The 22,838-nt window shown below is 46.7% G+C and overlaps 1 protein-coding gene across 1 annotated transcript in view; it reads left to right on the top strand.

Annotated features, from left to right (window-relative positions):
• Positions 1–9,639: 9,639 nt before the first annotated feature.
• LOC144608287 (pappalysin-1-like) overlaps positions 9,640–22,838 on the top strand; it is a gene marked incomplete at its 5' end in the record, with an annotated part of 275,710 nt that continues 262,511 nt past the window's right edge. Inside the window, one exon of the mRNA XM_078425903.1 lies at positions 9,640–10,700. Within this exon, the coding sequence (XP_078282029.1) occupies positions 9,640–10,700 (1,061 nt within the window). The remainder of the gene's footprint in view (positions 10,701–22,838) is intronic.

Genomic DNA, 22,838 nt, shown 5'->3' with positions numbered 1-22,838 from the left:
TAATTTCGTTGTACTCGTTGCAATGACAATAAATGAATATTATTATTATTATTATTATTATGGAGTGCGTGAGGTTGCAGCCCCTGTTCCAGTATCTAAAGGGGCTGCTCCTTGCCTCCTGGCTGCACTTCTCACCCACCGTCCTCATCTTTGGACACCCTGTGCGTAGGGGAGAGGGTAGGACCGAGGATGTCCTGGTTGGGTTGCTCCTGGGCCTGGCCAAGCTGGCCATCCGCGAGTGTCACGGCGCCAGGCGGGAGAGGGCACTGCCCGAGCCGGCTGCCTGCACCTTTTCCGGGGTTACGTCCGTCCGTGCCCGGGTGGTGTTAGAGAGGGACATAGTTGTATTGTGGGTATTTAGTATATTTGTAAGGATTGTGACACACTTGTTTGGAAATTTAGCATCTAGATAATTTGGTGATGTTGTACTGTGTTGGTGGGTGTGTTACCAGGGTTTTGTTTTGTATCCTGATCGTAATTAAATAAAATATTTTAGATACACAAACCAAAAGTGGTGAGAGAGAGGTATGGGTTCCCATGTTGTGTGTCTGAAGGGAGGCATGGGGTGGAAGGATGAAAGAACACAGTGCTATTTAGTGAAAGTGCTGCCATCTCAATACTGATTTAACCTTTAGTTTAGTCTAGACATACAGCACGGAAACAGGCCCTTCAGCCCACTGAGTCCGTGCCGACCAGCGATCACCCGGTACACTAACACTAACCTACACACACACACCAGGGACAATTTACAATTTTTACCGAAGCCATTTAACCTACAAACCTGTACGTCTTTGGAGTGTGGGAGATTTTTAAAAAGATTTTTTAGATTTAGAGATACAGCACGGAAACAGGCCATTCGGCACACCGAGTCCGCGCCGCCCAGCGATCCCCGCACATTAACACTATCCTACACACACTAGGGACAATTTTTACATTTACCCAGTCAATTAACCTACAAACCTGTACGTCTTTGGAGTGTGGGAGGAAACCGGAGCACCCGGAGAAAACCCACGCAGGTCACGGGGGGGAACGTACAAACTCCGTACAGACAGCGCCCGTAGTCAGGATCAAGCTCGGGTCTCTGGTGCTGTAAGGCAGCAACTCTACTGTTGCGCCACCATGCTGCCCTTTAACGATGTGTTGAACAAGCAGAGGACTGCCATCAATGATGCCCAAAGCTACCATGAACCCAATACACAAAAGGACACAAAGTGCTGGAGAAACTCAGCGGGTCAGTCAGCCACAAAACATTTGAACAACGTATCTGTATGTGCCACAGTATGTTCCAAGGGGTGCAGTTGGATTCACTGGAGGTGGTCTTGGCGGAGGGTCCTGGACAATACAGCTCACCCCCTCGGTGACGCACTGGCCAACCTGAGGGGTGCCTTCAGCAACAGACTGGTCCCACCAAGTTGCAGCACAGAACTCCACAGGAGATCCTTCTTCCCCGTGGCTATCGAACTGTACGACCCCTCCCTCTTCTGTCATGGGGTAGACTGAAAGGGGTGGAGATGGGAAAATCTTGGGTGCAGACGGAGGAATTGGGAGTAGGGGACGGTCGTTACAGGAGGCAGGGTGGGAAGAAGTGTAGTCTAGATGGCTGTGGGCAGCAGTGGGTTTGTGGGAGGTAGATGGGAGGTCGGTATCGTGCTCTAGCTGGTGAGAGGATTGGACACGCTAGAGGCAGGAAACATTGTTCCCGATAATAATAATAATAATAAACATTTATTTTATATAGCGATTTTCCAAGTGCTCAAATACGCTTTACAAAAACAGTCATGACATAAAAACAAACAGACGAACTATCCTGACGGAGAAGCGGTGAACAAATAGCGCCAGCGTCCTCTCACGTCAGGGTCCGGCAGTAGACAATAAAGACACAAGACACACAATTACAATTTCAATTTCCCCGATGTTGGGGAAGTCCAGAACCAGGGGTCACAGCTTAAGGATAAGGGGGAAGTCTTTTAGGACCGAGATGAGAAAACATTTCTTCACACAGAGAGTGGTGAGTCTGTGGAATTCTCTGCCACAGAAGGTAGTTGAGGCCAGTTCATTGGCTATATTTAAGAGGGAGTTAGATGAGGCCCTTGTGGCTAAAGGGATCAGGGGGTATGGAGAGAAGGCAGGTACAGGTTACTGAGCTGGATGATCAGCCATGATCATATTGAATGGCGGTGCAGGCTCGAAGGGCTGAATGGCCTACTCCTGCACCTATTTTCTATGTTTCTATGTTTCTATGAGATGAGGAAAAACTTTTTCAGTCAGAGAGTTGTGAATCTGTGGAATTCTCTGCCTCAGAAGGCAGTGGCGGCCAATTCTCTGAATGCATTCAAGAGAGAGCTGGATAGAGCTCTTAAGGATAGCGGAGTCAGGGGGTATGGGGAGAAGGCAGGAACGGGGTACTGATTGTGAATGATCAGCCATGATCACATTGAATGGCGGTGCTGGCTCGAAGGGCTGAATGGCCTCCTCCTGCACCTATTGTCTATTGAGAGCACGGTGGGACACTCAGTTGATGTTCGACGTTGAGAATCAATGACAAAACGGACACGTGTAGTTTGCATGTGCATCCAATGTGAGTGACCGACCTCAGAACAGGAGATGGTGACAAAGGGATAATAAAATGATTTTTACACAACAAAGTTCCAGTCCAGTTGGCAAGCAGCGGGATTGGTTGTGCTGTCAGCCAGCATCCCACCAGGTGGATGAGGTTAAAGCAAAATATGATTTGTATGGATTTTATTTATTGCCAGCATTATCTCCTGAAGCTTCCTGGCAACACTTTCCGTTTTTACCCTTCATCAGAAGGGCGTGTTTGCGTCGCAAGTTTAACAAAGCTGCAGATCCTTTCCCAACTCAAAACCCACGCTTGCGATCCGAGCTTCACCGTGACTAGAGAGGAACAAGGGCGGTCACGGTGGCGCAGCGGTCGAGTCGCTACCTCACAGCGAATGCACCCGGGGGTTCGACCCCCGATTACGGGTGCTGTCTGTACGGAGTTTGTACGTTCTCCCCGTGACCTGCATGGGGAGAACTCTCTCTCCCCCCCCCCCCCCCTCCCATCAGGCAAGACGTACAGAGATTTGGAAACGCATACTTCCCGATTTGGGGCCACTTTCTTCCCAGCTGCTATCAGGCAACTGAACCAACATCACACCAGCTGGGCAGCTTGCAGCCCAGTGGTATGAACATCGACTTCTCCAACTTTAGATTGTTCCTCTGTCCCTCTCTTCCCCTCCTCCTTCCCAGATCTCCCTCTATCTTCCTGTCTCCACCTATATCCTTCCTTTGTCCAGCCCCCCTGACGTCAGTCTGAAGAAGGGTCTCGACCCGAAACGTCACCCATTCCTTCTCTCCTGAGATGCTGCCTGACCTGCTGAGTTACTCCAGCATTTTGTGTTCAAACTATCATTAATCTGCCTTTATCATGCACTAAATGTTGTACCCTTTACCTGTACACTGTGAGCAACTCGTAAACTGTACAGCACGCAACAAAAAGCTTTTCACTGTACCTCAGTACACATGACAATAATAAACTAAACTGAATTGAGTGACCTATGTGTATTTTCCGATTTGCGGACAAAAATCAATTTATGAATGTCTATTATGGACGTTATCCCACCACAACCAGAGAGCAGTCCTGAACTACTGTCTACCTCATTGATGATCCTCGAACTATCCTTGATCGGACTTTGTTGGCTTTCCCTTGTTGCACTTGACGTTATTCCCTTATCATGTATCATCTATACACTGTAAACTGCTCGGTTGTAACCATGTGTTGTCTTTCCGCTGACTGGACAGCGCGCAACAAAAGCTTTTCACTGTACCCCGGTACACGTGACAATAAACTAAACTAAACTGTTTGTTAATGGCCGACAATGGTGTTACAGACATTACAAGTATAGTTCTTGCACCGAGCTGACACTGCCTCTGTCACTGATTCCTCAAATACATTCTATAACCTCAACCGCAGTTTGTAAAGATAGTTCTCAATTTTCAAGAGTGCAGCTTTTGATATCAGTGACACACAAACAGACATCTCATATTGTAGGAGGTGAAAATAATCTCTCTCCTACTTTTTGTCATGAATCACGGTGGCGCAGCGGTAGAGTTGCTGCCTGACAGCGCTTGCAGCGCCGGAGACCCGGGTTCGATCCCGACTACGGGCGCTGTCTGTACGGGGTTTGTACGTTCTCCCCGTGACCGCGTGGGTTTACTCCAAGATCTTCGGTTTCCTCTTGCGCTCCAAAGATGTGCAGGTTTGTAGGTTAATTGGCTTGGTATAAGTGTAAAATTGTCCCTGTTGTGTGTAGGATAGTGTTAATGTGCAGGGGTCGCTGGTCGGTGCAGACTCAGTGGGACGAAGGGCCTGTTTCCGAGCTGTATCTCTGAAACTAAAACCAAATCAGCTCCAACCCTTGAGCTTTGCTCAGCTAGTTATCAAAGGCCACAATTGAATTGAATAAATCTGAATAAATGTTAGCCAAGCATGTGCACACACAAAGAATGTGCCTTGGTGCTCCGCTCACAAGTAACAACACGACACACAGTAAACAATTAAGAATAAAACATAAAACATTAAAACAAGAAGAAGAATATTATAGTTTAAACATGTGAACGAAATACATGAAGACTTCCCCCAAATGTTGATATTTTATGGGAGACTTTGGAATATGAAATTGACCTTGCCCTTGTGTAGAAACATGGGGGCTAAGCGTAGAATGTGTCAACAATCATTCCACGTTTCAATCTGTTCCCAAAATAGATGATTCTAACAAAATATTCGATTTAATTTGCTTTGTAGAATAAGCCCAACTATACATTCAGAACGATGTTTCACAGTGAGGACAATTGTGGATCCGAAACGGCAGCTAACCATGTTCTCCAGAGATGCTGCCCGACCAGCTGAAGTGCATTCACAACGGCCACGGCATCTGTGAAAAGTCCTTGTGCCGTTGAACCACTGTGTTGCCCGAATGTCGTGACAACCGCGTCAACAAATTCATAAATGTGGAGATGATGTCGCCTTTGTGAATGTGCTTTAGCTAAGTTTATAAAGAACTAGACTAAGTGGACCCGTTAGGCCCAACCATCTCCTACATTGGTACAGCACCCTCTCCTCCCCCTCCCTTCTCCCCCTCCCTCCCCCTCCCCCCTTCCCCCCCACTCCATCCCCCTCAACCCCCCTTATCCTCCGTCCTCCCCTTATTATTATTATTATCCCCCCTCCCCCTCCCTCCTCCTCCTCCTCCCTCCTCCTCCTCCTCCTCCCCCGCCTCCCCTCCCTCCCTCCCTCCCTCCCTCCCTCCCTCCCTCCCTCCCTCCCTCCCTCCCTCCCTCCCTCCCTCCCTCCCTCCCTCCCTCCCTCCCTCCCTCCCTCCCTCCCTCCCTCCCTCCCTCCCTCCTCCCCCCTTCCCCTCCCCCCGCCCACTCCATCCCCCTCAACCCCCCCTTATCATCTCCCTCCCTCCCTCCCTCCCTTCCCTCCCTCCCCTCCCCTCCCTAGGAGATAGATTTAAACATTAAAATGTGAGTAACTTTAAAAATATAACCGATTTCAATGAAACTTCTTCCATTAGCACCAAAGGGTCGACGGTGAGTAAGGTGGGCCTAAAATTGTCACTCTATCATGTACCATTTTGGCTGTAGTTCAGGAACAAACAAACAAACAAACAAGAGTTTTAGTATATAGATGGGGCAAGTTGGTTAGGAGCAGACCAACAGATATGAAAATGATGAAATGGTTTTGGGCAGCTAATGAGAGAAATGGAACAAATTCCCATTCCGATTTTTCCCACATTCTAGGTCTCACTCCCTTTCTCATTCTCTCTGCTGACTTAGGTTTAGTTTTGTTTAGTTGAGAGATACAGCGCGCAAACAGGCCCTTCGGCCCACTCTGACCAGCGATCCCCGCACATTTACACTATCCCACACACACACACACACACAGGACAATTTTACATTTACACCAAGCCAATTAACCTACACACCTGTACGCCTTTGGAGTGTGGGAGGAAACCGAAGTAAAATGGGCAGCACGGTAGACTTGCGGCCTTACAGCGAATGCAGCGCCAGTGACCCGGGTACGATCCCAAACACGGGCGCTGTCTGTACGGAGTTTGTACGTTCTCCCCGTGACCTGCGTGGGTTTTCTCCGAGATCTTCGGTTTCCTCCCACACTCCAAAGACGTACAGGTATGTAGGTTAATTGGCTTGGTGAATGTAAAAACAATTGTCCCTAGTGGGTATAGGATAGTGTTAATGTGTGGGGAACGCTGGGCGGCGCGGACCCGGTGGGCCGAAGGGCCTGTTTCCGTGCTATATCTCTGAACTAAATCACAGGGAGAACGTACAGACTCCTGTCCAGACAGCACCCGTAGTTGGGATCGAACCCGGGTCTCTGGCACTGCAAGCGCTGCAAGGCAGCAACTCTACCGCTGCGCCACCGCGTACAAAAATTTAACAAGCCAATTTACGTACAAACTTGCACGTCTTTGGAGTGTGGGAGGAAACCGGAGCACCCGGAGAAAACCCACGCAGGTGTCGGGTACAGATAGCACCCGTGGTCAGCATCGAACCTGGGGTTATTCTCATTGAATGGGCTGAGAGTCACTACCTTCACCTCAATGAGACGGTGAATTCCCGACCCCCCTTCTCCTCTTTTTATCCCTTCACCTCCCGGCAATCCTTTGATGAATTAACTCCAATCCCCCAAGTTGCCGAGTTATTGACCTCTGTGCTCAGGGGAAATAGGTCTTTCCAGTTCACTGAGCCTGGGCCCCTCACGATTTTAGAAAACCTTAAGAACGTTATATGGTCTAAAAATAATAACGTCAGAAACCAGAGGCATTGCAGAAACCCACACCAGAAAACCTATTGGCGACACGTTGAATTTCGCAGTCCTCGGGAGAAGAGGTGACAAATGCTTGTGGTCTGTAATGCTCAGGAAGCAAAAAAAATAAGCCGGGAGTACGAGGCTATTTAAACATGAGGAAATTTTTTTTTTAAGATGACAGCTCTCTTCTGTTGACTTCCCCCTTGAAATACCTCAGTAAAATTAGTTGGCCGAGCAGTTGAGTTGATGGAAGCTTACATTCCTTCACTCCAGCCTTAGAAATGTATTCTATCCAACAGTATAGAATTGTATTCGGTGTACTTAATTGGGTATTTATACGCTGGCATTCATTCACTTGGTCAATTTTACTCCGTGAGGAAAATTAGCGCTACGGTATGAATGATTATTTTTAAATCTGAGACAGATTTTGGTTCACTGGGCATTTTAACACAACTATGCCTAAAGGGATCAAAGACTTTGACATGTGTTTGCAAGGGCTATATTTGAAATTGCCCAGACAAACATTAGCGCACTTGCAGTCAATATTCCATGTTTTTTTTTTTTAAAGCAGTGTGTACTTGATTTTTTTTTTTTCTTGATGGTACAAAAAGTTTCCTTCGCATGTAGAAACACATTACCTTCCTGAACTTGACATCTGCTTTCCAAAGGAAACAGGAAAAAGGGAATTTTAGAGCCCCTAGGATAATAACATTTTGCAGAATGTATCATTTTGATTTTCTCCTTCCCATTTAGTGAGGTAAATTTCGAGAAAATATGGTGAAATATTCACATAACCTTGACTCTATTGACATTAGACCACAGTACTAATGACTGATTGTTAGCAGATGGCCTCTCTGTTACTTAGGAAGAGGTGACTTGCTGGCAATAAAAAAAAATACATTCAGAAATTAATCTTAATTTTTAAAAACCCAGTTTGCTTTCTGGCCTAATTCCTACTTTCCCCTTTCTTAAAACAACCTGCCTCTCCGTACAGTAGAAACATCGAAACAAAGAAAATAGGTGCAGGAGTAGGCCATTCGGCCCTTCGAGCCTGCACCGCCATTCAATATGATCATGGCTGATCATCCAACTCAGTATCCTGTACCTGCCTTCTCTCCATACCCCCAATCCCTTTAGCCACAAGGGCCACATCTAACTCCCTCTTAAATATAGCCAATGAACTGGCCTCAACTACCTTCTGTGGCAGAGAATTCCACAGATTCACCACTCTCTGCGTGAAAAAAAAACGTTCTCATCTCGGTCCTAAAAGACTTCCCCCTTATCCTTAAACTGCGACCCCTTGTTCTGGACTTCCCCAACATCGGGAACAATCTTCCCGCATCTAGCCTTTCCAACCCCTTAAGAATTTTGTAAGTTTCTATAAGATCCCCCCCCTCAATCTTCTAAATTCCAGCGAGTACAAGCCGAGTCTATCCAGTCTTTCTTCATATGAAAGTCCTGCCATCCCAGGAGGGAAGCAGATGTTATCAGTGCATGACACTCACAATTTGCAACAGATATTTTCTTCAATATTGGATCTATTTCCAAAGGTAAACTTACCAAAGATCATTGATTGTCTCTCTTGCACGTTAATGCCAAGCAAGTCTGGACCAGCAGTTTTGGGTAACTGCTGTATTTCAGGTTCAAGAAATGTTGCGTGTAGGAATGAATTTCAGGTGCTTATTATAACTGAAGATGGACACAAAATGCTGGAGTAACTCAGAGCGTCAGGTATCGTCTCTGGGGAAAAGGAATGGGTGATGTTTCGGGTCGAGACCCTTTCTTCAGACTCGGGGTCTGATAACATATGATGAGCGTTTGAGGACATTGGACTGGAGTGTAGAAGGACGAGGGGGGAACCTCATTGAAACTTTTAATTTTTTTAATATCAAAAAATACTTTATTCAAGTAATAAATATTTACAAAACATCTTCTTTTCAACAACCCCATCCGACATTTCCGGAGGTTACACGTTCAATACAGGTATTCATTTCCAAATTGACACAGAAATTTACACAGAATCCCTTATTTGGAGGGGCGTCTCTCTCCACCACACCCTGCCCCCCATGTCCAGCTGGAATAATGGAAAGGCTTGGATGGGGTGGTTGAATGGGTGAGTCTAGGACTGGAGGTCATTGCCTCAGAATTAAAGGATGTCACTTTAAGAAGGAGATGAGGAGGAATTTATTTAATCAGAGGGTGTGAATCTGTGGAATTCTTTGCCACAGAATGCCGTGGAGGTCAAGTCGATGGATATTTTTAAGGCAGAGATAGATAGATTCTTGATTAGTACAGGTGTCAGGGGTTATGGGGAGAAGGCAGGAGAATGGGGTTAGAAGGGAGAGATAGATCAGCCATGGCAGAGTAGACTTGAGGGACTGAATGGCCTTCTTCTGCTCTGATCACTGACGGCCATATCTCCTGAAACGTCACCTATTCCTTTTTCTCCAGGGATGCTCTCTGACCCATTCTCTTCTGAATGCATTCAAGAGAGAGCTGGATAGAGCTCTTAAGGATAGCGGAGTCAGGGGGTATGGGGAGAAGGCAGGAACGGGGTATTGATTGAGAATGATCAGCCATGATCACATTGAATGGCGGTGCTGGCTCGAAGGGCCGAATGGCCTACTCCTGCACCTTTTGTCTATTGTCTATTGTGTATTGACCCACTGAGTCACTCCAGCTTTTTGTGTCGACCTTCAAGAAATGTTATGCCGCTTGATGCCGTGAGAACTAAGATGTTGAAAACCTTTCCTTCCCAAAACATCTCACAGACTTTTTTTTAATGTGTTTCTTGGATTGTAGGACTTTACGACAAGTGTTCTTCCACGTCGCGGGACAGGGGTTGGGTAGTTGGAATCCAGCCGGCGGGCGACTCGATGAAAAGGGACCCCCGCTTCTTCTTCAGCCTGAGGACGGACAGGGCACGGAGGATAACCACCATCACCACCCAGCAGAAGTACGAGGCCAACCAGTGGGTGCACCTGGCCGCCAGCTACGACGGGCGCAGGATGAAGCTGTACGTGGACGGGGCTCAGGTGGCCACCAGCGGCGAGCAGGTCGGTGACATCTTCAGCCCCCTCAACAGAAAATGCAAGGCCCTCACGCTCGGGGGCAACTTCCAACACCACAACTTCCGCGGCTACCTCTCCGACTTCAGCTTGTGGGGCCAAGGCAGGACTCAGCGGGAGGTCATCCAAGACATGAAACACCTCCACGCCCAGGGCAACGACGGGCTGGTGCTGCACGACAACTTTGAGGAGGTGGAGAGGCATTGGCTCACTGTCAAGGACAGCAAGTACCCTCGGGCAGAGCTGAAGCATCACCTTGACTGGGTGTCAGGCACCAGACTGGAGCCCCCTCCCTGTGGCCTGACGGTGTGCGACGACGTGGGGGTGGCAGCGAGCTACAACGGCTTCCACCACTTTCGCAAGCTGAAGACCGTCCGCTACCGGGTGGTCAACGTCTACGACGACCACCGGCGCAAGCCCACCGTCACCAGGGAGCAGATCCAACTTCAGCACCGGCAGCTGAACAGCGCCTTCGGCCGGTACAACATCACCTGGGAACTTACAGTCTTGGACGTGAAGAACTCCTCGCTCAGGGACCGCCTTATCCTGGCCAACTGCGACATCAGCAAGATAGGCAACGGCGACTGTGACCTGGAGTGCAATCACACGCTGACTGGGAGCGACGGCGGGGATTGCAAGCCACTCAGGCGCTCGCCTCTGTTAAAGAAGAAGGGGAATGGGGTGTGCGATAAGGAATGCAACGACGAACTGTACAACTTTGATGATGGCGATTGCTGCAATCCGGCGATGACCGATGTGACAAAGACATGTTTCGACCCCAAATCACCCTACAGGTAGTATGAGCAATATTCAGTCATTGAATGGTTAGCATGAGATATATATCAGAGATGTCTGTATGAGATTATTAAGGGGTTGGACACGTTAGAGGCAGGAAACATGTTCCCAATGTTGGGGGAGTCCAGAACCAGGGGCTACAGTTTAAGAATAAGGGGCAGGCCATTTAGAACTGAGATGAGGAAAAACTTTTTCAGTCAGAGAGTTGTGAATCTGTGGAATTCTCTGCCTCAGAAGGCAGTGGAGGCCAAGTCTCTGAATGCATTCAAGAGAGAACTAGATAGAGCTCTTAAGGATAGCGGAGTCAGGGTGTATGGGGAGAAGGGCAGGAACGGGGTACTGATTGAGAATGATCAGCCACGATCACATTGAATGGCGGTGCTGGCTCGAAGGGGCGAATGGCCTCCTCCTGCACCTATTGTCTATTGTCTATTGTCTAGCTGTGGGATGTGAGAGGAAATCCTTGTGGTCACAGGGAGAAGGTGCAAATGCTACTCTGGCAGCGCAGGAGGTCAGGATTGTAACGGGTCACTGGGCTGGTGAAGCAGCAACTCTACCAGTTACGCCCCTCCCGCACTGCTTAGTCCTTATCATCTTTGAACTCAACCCGTAGAAGATTGATTTTCAATAAATGTCAACACCAAGTTTATTTTACAGACTCGTTTCTCCAATTCGTTGTTAGTTTCAGTTTTGCTTTTGGAGATACAGCGCGGAAACAGGCCCTTCGGCCCACCGAGTCCGCACCGACCAGCGATCACCCGCGCTCTAACACTATCCTACACACACCAGGGACAATTTACACCTACGCCGAGCCAATTAACCTACAAAGCTTGTAGGTACATTCTTGGAGTGTGGGAGGGAACCAAAAATCTCGGAGAAATCCTGGAGAATTCCTTCCTCAATTCCTAAAGCAAGGATTCTATAATCCATGTTTGATATTTAAAAATATTATCCTGAAAATACATGGATTCACTTCCATCATCACCTTATTTTGTTTCAGGCTGATCCTTCCACAAAGTTAAAAAATCTCAGTTATAGTCTTGGGCTCTATTTGCCCACTGTAAAAGTCAAATAGAGGTTTATAGATTTAGTTATGAAAATAAGGTTTCAATTACAATTTTAAAATTTTCAGTGTAAAGCACCTAAGTTTATTTGAGTATGTAAAAGCATGCAACCTCAGTGAATTCCACTGAATCTGAAACCTTTCTTGACAGTCAATGGGAGATGAATTTAAATAGATATGGCAGTCTCCTTGTATTACACAAAGAGTCCATAACATTACCAAGCGCAGGCTCGGCGATCGTTTCGCTGAACACCTCTGCTCAGTCTGCCTGAACATACCTGATCTCCTGGCTGCTAAACACTTTAACTCCCCCTCCCATTCCCACACTGACCATTTTGTCCTGGGCCTCCTCCATTGTCAGAGTGAGGCCCAGCACAAATTGGATGAACAGCACCTCATATTTCGCTTGGGTAGCTTACACCCCAGCGGTATGAACATTGACTTCTCTAACTTCAAGTAACCCTTGCTTTCCCTCTCTCTCCATCCCTCCCCCTTCCCAGTTCTCAGACCAGTCTGCCTGTCTCCGACTACATTTTATCTCTGTTTGCTTTGTTATTACCTACTCCCAGCTAACAATGATCTATTCTACATTTTCCTTGATCTCCATTCCCATTGTCCTGTTTTCACACCTTGACACTTCCTTATCTCTGTGTCTCCCTCCCCACTCACGTCAGTCTGAAGAAGGGTCTCGACCCCGAAACGTCACCCATTCCTTCTCTCCAGAGATGCTGCCTGTCCCGCTGAGTTACTCCAGCATTTTGTGTCTATCTTCGGTTTAAACCAGCACCTGCAGTTCCTTCCTCCGTCTAACATGACCTTGTCTTGTGCAGAGCAAGGTTGAATACTTTTGGATGAACAATAGGCCTATCTTTGTATTAATCTACAAGCTATGGTGGTGATTTTATTTGATATTTTGTCTCACTCTGCTGTGTTTTGATGGAGTTGTTATCAGGCAACCACAAAGATAATAAGTGCGCTATCAAAGAGCTATACAAAATTGTGGGATTCACCGGAGCTCACTTAAAACGATTAGTGATAAGATCACGACAGCAAAGAGCTGACTGATGATAATGAGCCACGAACCAGTTATTGTGCAGTTGAAAAAGGCCCCCTCCTCCCCCCCCCACTCAGAGAGAGATAATTTTGTGAAAGGGCACAGTTTGATTGAAGACTTCAACCATCTTTCCCTTCTTGTCAGTGGTCATAATGTTTTGGCTGATCGGTGTATGAGCCAGGCCAAGTATCAATGGTAGATTTTCCTCTCTGAAGGAAATTTGTACGCTTACAATTAATTTGACTGAGACTGGATTTTTTTCTCTAATTCCAAAATATTTAATAACTTTAATTTGATTTTAATTAATTTCATTCAGTGATCCATGAATCTGTTTGCCCACTAACATAACCACAGAGAACGTACCATACTCTGACCTCTTGCGTGGTTGTTGCTAATTACACTTTGTCCCGGTTTTGTTGTCAGGTGAAGTCATAGTCAGTGTACAGTCTAGCATCTAGAAAACTGCCATAGAAGATTAGGCTAAAGTATTTGTTGGCTCAATGCATAAGAATCCGTCATCAATTATATAAATAATATAATCTGTATTAATTTTATCTAAATCGAGGGCATGCATCATTTGTGTGTGAGGACCGGATTGGCAATCTGAAACATTTCTAAATACAACTTAGGGCGGCACGGTGGCGCAGCGGTAGAGTTGCTGTCTTACAGCGCCAGAGACCCGGGTTCGATCCTGACTACGGGTGTTGTCTGTTCGTAGTTTGCACGTTCTCCCTGTGACCGCGTGGGCTTTCTCCTGGTGCTTCGGGTTCCTCCCACACTCCAAAGATGTGCAGGTTTGTAGGTTCTATAAATTGTCATTGGTGTGCAGGATGGAACTAGTGTTGGTTGGTGTGAACTCGGTGGGCCGAAGGGCCTGTTTTTTACGTTGTATCTCTAAACTCTCTAAAGTAAGAACAACTTATTGAAATGCACAAGTCCCAAACCTCTTACATGGAACAGTGCTGTATGGGAATGGGCCCTTTGGCCCACAATGTTTGTGGTGGACAGGATGCCAAGTGACATGTCCTTAATAATTTTCTTCAAAATTCACACGGCAACATACACAGTCATAGAGTCATACAGTGTGGAAACAGGCCATTCGGCCCAACTTCCCCATGCCGATCAACAGGTCCCATCTACATTAGTCCCACTTTATGGAATCCAGTGTGGGGATGTCAATTTTCTACCATTTCCCAGCAATCACTCTGGAAAATCCAAGAACAAAACATGCTCGCAAGCAAGTTAAAGCTATTTGACATTTTGAATTCATTGAATTAATTTTAAATGCAAGTAAATGTTTACGTTCAAAATTCCACGGTTACCATTGTCCACACTCATGGCCTAACCACTTGGCTTCATGCTGCACTTCCTCACGGAGGCCTTCAGCACATCCTTGAACCTTGTGGAGACACTAGGAACTGAAGATACTGGTTTACAAAAAACGAACTCAAACTGCCGAAATAACTCAACAGATCGGGCAGCAACTCTGGAGGGCGTGGGTCGGCAATGTTTCGCGTTGGGACTGACGAAGGGTCCCGACCTGAAATGGTCCCAAGCAGAGCTGTTAGCTGTTTGCAGCTGAAACAGGCATTAGCTGTTTCTCCTTCCGCAGATGCTGCCTGACCTGATGAATATTTCCAGCATTTTCTGTTTTTATCGACGAACCTGACATTAATCTGCGCCTAGATAGACACAAAGTGCTGGAGTAACTCAGCGGGTCAGGCAGCATCTGTGGAGTAATACGACGGGTGATGTTTCCGGTCAGGACCTGAAGATGGGTCACGACCCGAAACGTCACCTGTCCTGTTTCTCCAGAGATGCTGCCTGACCCGCTAAGTTACTCCAGCACTCTGTGTCTTACTTTGATATGAGCCAACATCTGCAGTTCTACTTTGCTTCTATATTTCGTCTTAGCCTAGCCCCTTGGTTAGACAATAGACAACAGACAATAGGTGCAGGAGGAGGCCATTCGGCCCTTCGAGCCAGCACCACCATTCAATGTGATCATGGCTGATCATTCTCAATCAGTACCCCGTTCCTGCCTTCTCCCCATACCCCCTGACTCTGCTATCCTTAAGAGCTCTATCCAGCTCTCTCTTGAATGCATTCAGAGAATTGGCCTCCACTGTCTTCTGAGGCAGAGAATTCCACAGATTCACAACTCTCTGGTTCAACTATAACCTCTGGTTCCATTGCATTCCCCGATATCACACCATCTCGTTTTCTTCTCTCAGGAAGTACAATAGAAGTACAATAGGAGTTCCTCTCTGGTTGCTTCAACCAACGTGAATCGAGGAAGAGTTTCTTGAAAAGTGACGGTCGCCGGTCTGAAAACGGATTATTACCAGGAGATGTTTGTCCTTCTTCTTCACATAATAATCCAAACCTGACCTCCGAAATTATCAGCGGTCAGGTTCATATCATATCATATCATATATATGCAGCCGGAAACAGGCCTTTTCGGCCCTCCAAGTCCGTGCCGCCCAGCGATCCCCGTACATTAACACCATCCTACACCCACTAGGGACAATTTTTTTACATTTACCCAGCCAATTAACCTACATACCTGTACGTCTTTGGAGTGTGGGAGGAAACCGAAGATCTCGGAGAAAACCCACGCAGGTCACGGGGAGAACGTACAAACTCCTTACAGTGCAGCACCCGTAGTCAGGATCGAACCTGAGTCTCCGGCGCTGCATTCGCTGTAAAGCAGCAACTCTACCGCTGCGCTACCGTGCCACCCAGGGTCAATTGTGGCCTTGGCTTGGAATCAAAATAATGAATTTGGCATAAATACCTTTAGAAATTAATTTCAGTTAATCCCCTCTGTAGCAGTAGCAGTAGAATTAGATTTGCTTCATTGGCACTTCCCAGTGCTAACATGAAGTAATCCTTTAATACAAGTTTAAGGATTAGATATTTCATGTTGCTCATTTCAGTGTAATTGTTTAATATCATTGAGCTTATCCACAGCATTTTCATTGCTCTGTGGTGTTAAGTCCCTATGTTGGCTTTGATCTCTAACCACATTTTGTCGAACGCAATCCCCATTAGCCTTTCTAATGCACTTAATGAGTAGCAAAGCCAACAAATTACAATAAGAAGCTGAGCTCATAATCATCACTATCTATTTTTTTACCAACTGAAGGGGTTTTGTGATTTTGTTAGTTTGGCTGAGTTTAGCGATACAGGCCCTTCGGCCCACCGGGTCCGCACCGACCAGCGATCCCCGCACACTAACACTATTCCGCGCACACACTAGGGACAGTTTACACTTACACCAAGCCAACTAACCGACAAACCTGTGCGTCCTTGGCGTGTGGGAAGAAACCGAAGATCTCGGACAAAACCCACGCAGGTCACGGGGAGAACGTACAAACTCCGTAAAGGCAGCGCCCACGGTCGGGATCGAACCTGGCTCTGTCAGGCAGCAACTCTACCGCTGCACCACCTTGTAACAGCTTTTTCCCAGGACATTGATATTTAAACGCAAATTTGTTTTGATGATGTTGTCAAGCCCTGCTTTCCAACCCCACTTCTTTCCAGCTGAGCCCCGTTCAGTTCTAGATCTTGTATCCTGCCCCTTTGTGTCATACAGTGCTGGCTATTGTAACCGAAATCAGGCAATTCATACGATACAATACCACACGATACGAATCGATAGAACTTTATTTATCCCAGGAGGGGAATTGATCTGCCAACAGACTTAAAACACAAGACATCTGAAACATGAAATTCCACGAAGGCGTGCTCCCCCTCTCACCCTCTTATCAAATGTTAGGCGTTGAATGGCCTTCTCTGCTAGATGACTGAAACCATCAGGGGGGGGGGAAAATGAACACCACAGTCACTGGAAGAGGTTCAAAGAGTCGAATGGGCAAAGGTTCACTTTGACCATTCATAAGTTCATGAGCAGAATTAGGCCATTTGGCCCATCAAGTCCATTCAATCTTGGCCCATCCATCTTTCCTTCTCAACCCCATTCTCCTGCCTTCTCCCCATAACCCCTGACACCCCGCACTAATCAAGAATCTGTCAATCTCCGCCTTGAAATAATCTATCAATCTCCGTATGTGGCAATGAATTCCACAGAGTCACCACCCTCCGCCTAAACAAATTCCTCCTCCACTCCTTTCTAAAGCTACATTCTTGTCATTCTGAGGCTGTGACCCCTGATCCACGACTCTCCCACTTGTGAAAACATCCCCTCCACGTCCCCTCTCTCCAGGCCTTTCACTATTCGACCATTGAGTCATGGAGTCTTCCATTCAGAGAGTCTACAACTCATGGAGTCTACAAGGAATTAAGGCATCTCTCCAGAGATGCTGCCTGTCCCGCTGAGTTACTCCAGCATTTTGAGCCTATCTGTACACTGTAATGATCTATGCAACCTGCAACAACCACTCTGCTTTGCAGCAATTATAGACTTTGAAGTTGAAGTCCTGAAGCAAAGTTTGTTTGCAAGTTACAGAGGAGCTACCTTTTAGATTCTGGTTGCTGCCATGGGTGGCCTGGTGGTGCAGCAGTAGAGTTGCTGCCTCACAGCGCCAGAGACCCAGGTTCTATTCTGACTACGGGTGCTGTGTATCATATCATCATATCATATCATATATATACAGCCGGAAACAGGCCTTTTTGGCCCTCCAAGTCCATGCCGCCCAGCGATCCCCGTACATTAACACTATCCTACACCCACTAGGGACAATTTTTACATTTACCCAGCCAATTAACCTACATACCTGTACGTCTTTGGAGTGTGGGAGGAAACCGAAGATCTCGGAGAAAACCCACGCAGGTCACGGGGAGAACGTACAAACTCCTTACAGTGCAGCACCCGTAGTCAGGATCGAACCTGAGTCTCCGGCGCTGCATTCGCTGTAAAGCAGCAACTCTACCGCTGCGCTACCGTGCCGCGGTACAGAGATTGAACGTTCTCCCCGTGACCCCGCGTGGGTTTTCTTCGGCTGCTCCGGTTTCCTCCCACACTCCAAAGACGTACAGGTTTGTAGGTTAATTGGATTGGTACAATTGTAAGTTATCCCTCGTGTGCGTAGGGTAGTGTACGTGTGCGGGGATCGCTGGTTGGCATGGACTCGGTGGGCCGAAGGGCCTGTTTCTACGCTGTAACTCTAAACTAAACAATGACCACTTTGGGCATCAAATTCCACTGCAGCACATACTTCAGTATAATCAGGCAGAAACGCGGCACGGTGGCGCAGTGGTAGAGTTGCTTTCTTTCAGCGCTTGCAGATTCGTTCCCGACTACGGGTGCTGTCTGTACGGAGTTTGTACGTTCTCCCCCGACCGCGTGGGTTTTCACCGAGGTCTTCGGTTTCCTCCCACACTCCAAAAACGTACAGATTAGTAGGTTAATTGGTTTGGTATAAATGTAAATTGTCCTAATATGTATTGGATAGTGCTAATGTGCGAGGATCGCTGGTCGGTGCAGTCTTCATAAGGCCATAAGTGATAGGAGTAGAATTAGGCCATTCAGCCCATCGTCTACTCCGCCATTCAATCATGGCTGATCTATCTCTCCCTCCTAACCCCATTCTCCTGCCTTCTCCCCATAACCTCTGACACCCGCACTAATGAAAAACCTATCTATTTCTTCCTTAAAAATATCCACAGACTTGACCTCCACAGCCTTCTGTGGCAAAGAATTATATAGATTCACCACCCTCTGACTAAAGAAATTTCTCCTCATCTAAAAAAAAAATGTCCGATCATTCTGAGTGGGCCGAAGGGCCTGTTTCCGCACTGTATCTCTAAACTAAAGATAGCTATTGACTACATAGATGTTTCATTGTACACAGGAGGTTCTGTTCATCTTGACCAGGGAAACGACCGACATATTTTAATGCAGGGAAAATCTTCACAGCTCCAGTAATACAGATTCATAATTATCATCACAAGATTGTCATATGCAGACTAATTCATAACTGCAGGTTATTTAACACATCACAAGTTAAACCATCTTCCCCCCACCGACAATGACTCTTGTGTGCCACTTGGAACACCACAAGGACATTTAAGATGTCCATAAGGATCTATGAATAATTCTGAGCATTCAAGTACATGTGCAGATGGTGTTTGCTAACAAAGGTCGAAACTTCCCACAGCTACAAGTGAACCATGGGATTATCTCATAATCTGTGGATCAGGATTTTCAATTTAAACAGTTTAGCTGAGGCGATTTCAATCCAGACCTTGGCCTTAAGTCTGAGGAAGGGTCTCGATCCGAAACGTCACCCATTCCACCTCTCCAGAGATGCTGCCTGTCCCGCTGAGTTACTCCAGCATGTTGTGTCTGCCTTCGGTTTAAACCAGCATCTGCAGTTCTTTCCTACACACCTTGGACTTCAATGTTAGCAGAGCCAGAGCGATGGATCTGTTGAAACTAACGGAACTGCCTGTGATATAGTTGGATTCAAAGGGCTCAGCAAAACAGAGTAAGTGAAAGAATAGGTTCCCAAACCTTCAAAGGAAATCAGTGCCCCCGCAAGACAATGTATAGTTCAGTTTAGTTTAGAGACACAGCAAGGAAACAGGCCTTTCGGCCCATCTAGTCCGTGCCGACCAACGATCCCCCATACACCAGTTTTGCCCACCATACTTGGGACAAATTAAAATGAACTATATATTGTCTTGCTGGGGCACCGATTTTCTGATGGGCTGAAAGGCCTGTTGGGGTCCCTGGACAGAGTCGAGGGAGGAGGTATCGGGACAGGTGTTGAACCTCCTGCGGTTGCAGAGGAAAGTACCTGGGGAAGGGGTCGGATGGGATGAGTTCACCAGGGAGTTGCAGAGGGAGCGGTCTTTGTGGACAGAGTCCCTCCCCCCTTGTCCTCACCTTCCACCCCATCAGCCGTCGCATACAACACATAATCCTCTGACATTTTTCACCACCTCCAATGGGATCCCACCACTAGCCACATCTTTACATCTCCACCCCTTTCCGCCTTCTGCAGAGACCTTTCCCTCCGCAACTCCCTGGTTAACTGAGGGTCCTGATGTGAAACGTCAGCTATCCACGTTCTCCAGAGATGCTGCATGACCCACTGAGTGACTCCAGCACTTTCTGATTTTTTTTTGATGTAAACCAGCACCTGCAGTACCTTGCATCTCCTTAGTTAGTTTGAGTGGAGTGTTGTGAAAATAATGTGCTGTGTGTTAGTTTAGTTTAGTTTAGTTTAGAGATACAGCGTGGAAACAGGCCCTTTCAGCCCACCAGGTCCGCGCCGACCAGCGATCCCCGCAAATTAGCACTATCCTACACCCACGAGGGACAATTTTGACATTAACCAAGCCAATTAACCTACATACTTGTACGTCTTTGGAGTGTGGGAGGAAACCGAAGATCTCGGAGAAACCCCACGCAGGTCACGGGGAGAACGTACAAACTCCGTACAGACGGCACCTGCAGTCGGGATCGAACCCTGGTCTCCGGCGCTGCATACGCTGTAAGGCAGCAACTCTACCGCTGCGCCGCCGTGCCACATTAGTCTTTTAACAGCAAGCAATTCACAATCCTTTCCCACCTGTAAGTTCTTTAACCCTCAAGTCAGAAACAGTAAACCAAAAACAAAATCTAGTTAAGAAACAAGCATGCAAAGAAAATAGTTTCAGCAAAGGCAATCTTTGACAATCGGCCCACAGACTTTGGAAAGGTGAAGGAAATATATTTTGGCATAAGCCAAATTTTCAGATTTGTGGTTTTCTAAATTTTTATAATAAAATTTTAATCCACTCAATTTAAAGATGAAAGGTTAGGGATATTTTATACATATAAAATTTTATTATAGCTAGTCTAGCCGGCATTGCCAGCAGCTAAATGACAAGTGACATTTTACACTTTTTATCGATTGCAGATCCCTGTGAAAGTATTGTAATGTACAGCTGTTCTTTACCGAGCTCCATTAGGAGCATGTTGACATTCCCTACAACAGACATGTTTAATTCTTGAGAGCTGGTCAACTTTCTATCACACCTATCGAGCTTGGCAGCTCAGTGTGAGGAATGATGTAATAACATGTTGTGATCTCAAACCTTCTCATCCCGTGTCAAATGTCTAGCCTTTCTGTCAGGGTCAGTTGTGATAACTCAGACCCTCGGATCAATTACCATCTATACTTTCAGTTTGGTAAGGTTTAGTATAGAGATGCAGCGCGGAAACAGGTCCTTTGGCCCACCGGGTCCGCCACGACCAGCGATCTCCGCGCACTAACACGGTGACAATTTTTACATCTACACCAAGCCAATTAGATTTAGATTTTTTTTTTAGATTTAGAGATACAGCGCAGAAACAGGCCCTTCGGCCCACCCGGGTCCGCGCCGCCCAGCGATCCCCGCGCACTAACACTATCCTACACCCACTAGGGACATTTAAAAAACAAACATTTGCCCAGCCAATTAACCTACATACCTGTACGTCTTTGGAATGTGGGAGGAAACTGAAGTTCTCGGAGAAAACCCATGCAGTTCACGGGGAGAACGTACAAACTCTGTACGGACTGCACCCTTAGTCAGGATTGAACCCGGGTCTCTGGCGCTGCAAGGAAGTAATTCTACCACTGTGCCACTGTGCCATCCTATATTATCATTGAAAACTTTCCCATCCAGTGTCAATATGTCTAGTCTTCCTATCAGTGTTAGTTGCAATCATTCAGACTCCTGGATCAATTACGATCTATACTGTGGTTGTTGTTTCCAAAAGTCCCTTACCATTTAAAGATAACTGACCATAAAGAGGGCAATTCTTTGTACGAATGTACCAAGAAAGTAAATGGCTTTTGCTGGTAAGATTAAATTAAATTAAATTAAATTAAATTTCAATCCAATCCAACTAATTCTAAACACATTAAAGGTTTTATTATGTAATCAATGGATTCAAAGAAAAACAGAATCTTTCTGTCCACACCTTTTCATTTGATATACTACTATTCCCATGGGGAATAAATTGGGGCCTGTTTTTAAAGGGCAGCACGGTGGCGCAGCGGTAGAGTCGCTAGCTTACAGCGCTTACAGCGCCAGAGACCCGGGTTCGATGCTGACTACGGGTGCTGTCTGTACGGAGTTTGTACGTTCTTCTCATGAACTGCGTGGGTTTTCTCCGAGATCTTCGGTTTCCACCCGTACTCCAAAGACGAGCAGGTTTGTAGGTTAATCGGCTTGGTATCAATGTAGATTGTCCCTTAGTGTGTGCGGGATAGTATTGGAGCACGGGGGATCGCTGGCCAGTGCAGATCCGGTGGGCCGAAGGGCCTGTTTCCGCGCCGTATTTCTAAACTAAGCTCAGCTAAGTGACCTACAGTTTAAACCTGTAACCTCTCTAACGCACTGCCGTATTGATCTATATTTCATGGGAAGCTGGCGGACTGAAATATGCTGTCAAGTCTGAAGCATCCAGAACATTTTCCATCAGTGTAGTCCAATTTTGTCTGGTAAAGAAAAAAAAATTCCTCATCCAGTTAAGAATTGTACATTTCAGCGATTTCTCATCAAAATATGTCCTTGGAGCTTCACACACGCCATGCTGAGAAATCATTTTGGAAAAACACAGCCTTTTGTGCTGAATTGCAGCAGCAGCGTTATTCATTTTGCCTTCAGTGACTGCTAATGCAATAGCAGAGTGGATTGCCTCATCTGGATCTCTGGGCTAATACCTGCTCACCCTCAAGGTAGTTTTGTTCTTAGTTTAGAGAGATTAAGCAAGGCAACAAGTCCTATGCCCTCCGATCCTCCCCGGCTCCACGCTGACCACCGATAACCCATTCATACTAGTTAGTGTAAGAAAATAACTGCAGATGCTGGTACAAATCGAAGGTATTTATTCACAAAATGCTGGAGTAACTTAGCGGGTCAGGCAGCATCTCAGGAGAGAAGGAATGGCTGACGTTTCGGGTCGAGACCCAAAACGTCACCCATTCCTTCTCTCCTGAGATGCTGCCTGACCTGCTGAGTTACTCCAGCATTTTGTGAGTAAATACCTTCGTTCACACTAGTTCTTCGTTATCCCAC

This window comes from Rhinoraja longicauda, chromosome 31, assembly GCF_053455715.1.
Source record: "Rhinoraja longicauda isolate Sanriku21f chromosome 31, sRhiLon1.1, whole genome shotgun sequence".
NCBI classification, from domain to species: Eukaryota; Metazoa; Chordata; class Chondrichthyes; order Rajiformes; family Arhynchobatidae; genus Rhinoraja; species Rhinoraja longicauda.
This window is presented reverse-complemented; position numbering and strand designations above follow the sequence as displayed.